General features: G+C 41.7%; 1 protein-coding gene across 2 annotated transcripts in view; it reads left to right on the top strand.

Moving 5' to 3' along the window:
- Positions 1-3,742: 3,742 nt before the first annotated feature.
- The window catches only part of LOC147014893 (tensin-3-like), a 331,057-nt gene continuing 329,471 nt past the window's right edge, over positions 3,743-5,328 (top strand). Inside the window, exons 1-2 of one of the 2 annotated variants that reach the window (XM_085853316.1) lie at positions 3,743-3,758; positions 3,859-3,945. In XM_085853316.1, the coding sequence (XP_085709442.1) occupies positions 3,907-3,945 (39 nt within the window). In that variant the 5' untranslated portion in view covers positions 3,743-3,758; positions 3,859-3,906. Of the gene's footprint in view, positions 3,759-3,778; positions 3,946-5,328 lie in introns of those variants that run through there. The other variant, XM_085853315.1, reaches the window with a different exon arrangement.

Here is a 5,328-nt window from a genome sequence, read left to right as displayed (position 1 = left end):
CCAGGTACCTCTCGACCTGAGGAATGAAACGGGTGTGGACCAAGTCCATAAAAAGTTCAAACGTCACCCACACCTTCCTGTTCGTCCTCCAGTACACGGGCAGCTCCTGATTGTTTTTGTTCTTCAGCGCACGTGGGTTCAGGGAACGGAAGAGCATCATGGGCTTTACCGTGAAGTCCCCTTCGGCATTTGGGCAGAGGAAAAGGGATACCCGGTCCTTTGTGGCCTTGAAGCCGGCTGCTTTGCTCTCGCGCTGTGAGATGAACGTTCTGGTCATCATCTTTTTCCAAAACAAGCCATCTCATCAGTGTTAAAGACCTGCTCCGGCAGGTACCCCTTCTCCTCGATGAGGCTCACGAGTTCTGCAGGGAATGCCTTGGCCACGTTGTGGTCCGTGGAAGCAGGATCCCCTACGAGCTTGACGCATGCATTTTGGGTAACTGCGGGGTGAGTAGTCTGCGCATTGTTTGTGGGGGATTTTTACAGGTGATGCTGTATTCGATAGCTGATGATAGATGTGGTGAGGGATGTCATTGTGTAATTAGTCCGTATGTAGCTCGCTGATAATTACACTAATTGATATGCTGAATGTTTCCATTCTTTAACTCACAGGACATGAGTCTTTCCTCTCCACAGGCAGATTATGCTGAGTGTTTTTTTAAATGTAACAGTTCAGATGGTGCTGTTTGTAGCAAGATGGTGATTTACACTAACATGTGCTGAATGTTTCCATTGTGTAATGCCCGTATGTGGCGACCTGGTAATTACTGAATACATCAATAGATGCTGTGAGTGTTTTTATTCTGTAAGTTACTCATGGGGGTGGGGGGTGGGGGGGGGGATGGCGTCATGGGGAATGATGTGTTACACTGGTGAGACATCCTGAGAAACTATGTTTATGTCGCGAAGCTACAGTGCATGTACTGGAAGTATGTCATGTTTGCGGCTCGTGGGAGATGTGTTTTTTGCGTACGTACAATATTGTACTGTATGTACATCCAGCTGCTTTGTGTGTGGCTCATGGAAGATATGTTTTAGAAATGTGTTATGTTCGCGGCTCATGAAAAAACACAAATCTCCGCAAAAGCCGCGAACATGTGGGGCAATTTCCTGGGAATGTTGGGGTCCGGGTGTACGAAGAAAACCTCAAGGAAGTGTGTGAGTGAAAATTGGGTGTTTGGGTTAATTAAAACAGCCTTTTTGAAGATAATTAACGGCTTTATTTCATTATATTTTATCAAGGCGTCAGCCTTGGTCATCCCTCTGTAAGCTGACTGCTGGGGTCTTCATTCACCATTTTGTTCGGCCGATTCAAACATTCCTTCAATTGGAAACACTATCTACTCTCATGGATTAATTAATATATGTATAATCAAAATATTATATCTGATTTGAGAATCGGACCTTGTGGACAAAACAAGTGTCAAAATCTGGAATGAAATCTGAAACTTTTAAACAAATTAGTGATTTTTATCACTAAGTGTATTTATTTAAGCAAAGCATAAACTAAAAAGCTTCATTTTTTTCTTCTATTCGGACGATTATATTTAGTGAAGAAAATATTTAGGAATGTGCAGAAAGTATATCTTCATTGGGTGTAACACCGTGCTCGATCAGTAAACTATTTTTGCAAGCCATGACGATACAGTCCACAATGGTTCTTCTTTTCGGCAATTATGTATGCAGTTTCCTTTTTCACAATTTTGTGCGATCTGCTTTCATTACAAAATATTAATAGGTATTTACTAATAGTTGCTGCAATATATTAATACTTGGCAGTTTCTGCAAGCAAAGAGGTGCTTTTTTCTTTACGACAAGCGGTACTGCAAGCAAAAAGGTGAAGGTTTTTTTTTTAACACTGTTTTGTGCGATCTGCTTTCATTATGAAGTATTAATTGCTGTAATATATATATATATATATATATATATATATATATATATATATATATATATATATATATATATATATATATATATATACATATATATATACATATATATAGTAATAGTCGCCAGCTTCTAAAAATGAAGGGGTACGTAGACAGCACACACGGATGTGTGTGTGTGTGTGTGTGTGTGTGTGTGTGTGTGTGTGTGTGTGTGTGTGTGTGTGTGTGTGTGTGTGTGTGTGTGTGTGTGTGTGTGTGTGTGTGTGTGTGTGTGTGTGTGTGTGTGTGTGTGTGTGTGTGTGTGTGTGTGTATGTGTGTGTGTGTGTGTGTGTGTGTGTGTGTGTGTGTGTGTGTGTGTGTGTGTGTGTGTGTGTGTGTGTGTGTGTGTGTGTGTGTAGCGTGCCTGCATGTGAGGAGGTTGGAAGAACACATATGGGTGGGCATGCATGCAGGCAGGCCTTTACCAGGTAGATAGCATGGGTTTTAATTTTTAAATGCTCCCACCTTGTTTTATATTGAACATGGCGGCTGAAAAGAAAACATTGCTGTTTGGATGTTTTATCGCCCCGGTAACGTCCTGGTATGCTGCCTACCTCCCCCTTGCACTACCTTTCCTTACATTCCACTCACGCTGCCTTTCCTCCCTCCTCTCTCCCTACCCCTCTTTGCTCCCCCACCCCTCCTTGCTCCTCCACAACATTCATAAATGAAAATATAAATGAAAACAAATGCTGGTGATTATCTCGAGACAATGGGGAAGCATGGTAATTTTGTGTGGCGACGGACATCGAAGCCGACACACCAGAAATAAAAATCACAGAACAGTCGGAAAGCATCTGTAAATTAAAAAAATATATTAATGAAAATAAATAAATGAACCAAGAAAAATGAAGACAAAATGCAGGTGAGTGTCCCGAGACAACGGGGTAATTTTGCGTGCTGATAGACATCGAAACCGATAGACCAAGAAAAATCACAGAACCACCAGAAAGCATCTGTAAATGAAAATATAAATAAATTAAAAGAATCAAATCAAATCCTCATCCTGTTTCTCCTTCACATCAAATCCTCATCCTGTTTCTCCTTCACATCAAATCCTCATCCTGTTTCTCCTTCACATCAAATCCTCATCCTGTTTTATGCCTCATTTGCAATTTCCTTTCAAAAGCTGATTACAAATGACATTCTTCATTCTGTGAATCTTGTCTTTTTCCCTCCTCCAGTTGATATATTGCCTTGTTATCCCCTCATTCCCTCTTGTGCTTGCATGAAAGACTTTATACCTGTGTGAGAGTATTCATGTTCTGGTTCTAAGTTTGATATTCGAATCACAAACCTCTTGTGTTATTTTAAATCCGATTACAGCCTGTAGTCCCCGTAACGCGTTTATCTACATTGGTTATATTTACATCAATGCTGCAATGAACAACAGCAAACAGAGCTATTAATAACACGTCACCTCCGTTATGATGTGACGTTACACAATGCTCCTTGATGCAATCACCTCAATTTTAGACGTTAAATGTGATGTATCCAATGGAGATTTTGGTCATACTGAACACCATTTGTAGTATTTTGGAAATCCTTTATGCTGGGTTATAGATATAGTATTTTGGTGCTGCACAGGTACATAAATTGTGTTAATATTCTTCAATTATGGATGTGTGGACACTCTTTATATTAGTTGGTATTTTGCTTCCATCTTCAACACAGTCAGACAGTGTGCATTTCCTGGTCGTTTAACGTGCTGACATCCCATCACGTGCTGGACCCTCTGACTTTCCCTCCCCGCTTCCACTCCCACACAAGGCTGGCGATGCTGGGCCGGGATGGGGCGGTACCTTTTCCGTGCTGGAGACAGGGAGAGGGTGTGTATGAGGGAGAGAGAGAGGGAGAGAGGGACACACACAAAGTTTGTATGATATATGTGAATGCAGACACAGTGTCCGTGCACTCTTTATATGGCAGTTGTTCTTCACGGAGGGTACAGAGGAATAACCAGCACCCTGGAGAGCCATGCGGAATAGATCTCACAAGGACAAGACTGGGAAACAGGTAACAAGTTCACGTTGCGGGAGTTCTACCTGTAAAGGCTCCTCTCCGGGTTCAGGTGTTCAGCGTTGTGTTGTGATTCAAGGTGTCAGAAATACGCATGTTCTTATTCATCAAATAAACCTAACTAGGTAACGTTAACCGTAATGGTGATGTTTTACCAGAAGGGGCACACATGGGTATTTTCATATAATGCACGCAGTTTACTGATGGTGATAAATCCATCTGAGTTGTTAAAGCACATTTCGTGCATGAAATAGTTCAAATTTGTTTTCTTACCTTTTCCTTCTTTATTCATATTCAGCACAAGGCTGCGGGGTAGCATCATTGGCTGAGGGCTGTGCGGCGAATCCCAAACTCTCTGCTGGTTAAGGCAGGAATTTATAATTTGTTCAGGGTGCCAGCAATAGCTCGTCAACTCTTCACCAAGGACACCATGGGGTATTTAATGACCACCAACGAATGCTGGCAAACGGGTCGGCCAGTTTAACATCCATCTGAGGTCGGCCAGTTTAACATCCATCTGAGGTCGGCCAGTTTAACGCACACACTTTGATGAATCACCCTTACCTGTGAAACATGGGGATAACAGTTTTTAGCTGGGTCAGGATTCGAACCCAGGCGAGACAGCTTAGAGGCGAGTATGTGTACCTGTAATCGAGGCCATATCCTGCCTGATTGTACTCTTACTACAATGGAGTTTGTGTTAATTAAGGAACCGCGAAATGACGTTTGAATCTGCCTGATGAACAAATTCCGAAACTTACAGAGCAGCTCGGAGTCATGATCAGTCATGATCATGACAGACCAAATGCATGTGCTGAAAGGTCTTCATTGGGAAAATGCGGAATAGATCTCACAAGTCAACCACACTTGGTATAATATATATATATATATATATATATATATATATATATATATATATATATATATGTATGAATTTATGTAGGGTTTATATACATGAATTTATATATACAATGTACATATATATACCCATCAGGACCATACTCTGTATGGTCACATACACAGCAGAGCGTTGGTGCTGCCGAAGCAGTTTCCTTGGCTATTGGGCACAATCCTGAGAGGGGGAGAGATAGAGAGAGAGGGGGAGAGGGCTAGGGTGAGGTGTGGGAGGAGAGTGTTGCATTTTATTAGGATGGAGGAGCAAGGAGGGGAAAGAATGAGAGAGAAGCATTTGGGGGGGGGGGTGGTGGTGGAGGAAAAAATAAGACAAGTGAGGGGTGGAGGTGGGGTTAACAAAGAGAATGATTTGTGACGCTTAATGACTGAACACAAAAGAAAACAAACAACAAAATGCATCAGAACAGCTGTACACACAATGACACAACAGAGTTTATAATTTAATCCACTAACACATCTGCAAAA

Source organism: Eptatretus burgeri, chromosome 13 (assembly GCF_056783735.1).
Source record: "Eptatretus burgeri isolate ZD-2024b chromosome 13, Ebu_testis_v1, whole genome shotgun sequence".
In the NCBI taxonomy this organism is placed as follows: domain Eukaryota; kingdom Metazoa; phylum Chordata; class Myxini; order Myxiniformes; family Myxinidae; genus Eptatretus; species Eptatretus burgeri.
This window is presented reverse-complemented; position numbering and strand designations above follow the sequence as displayed.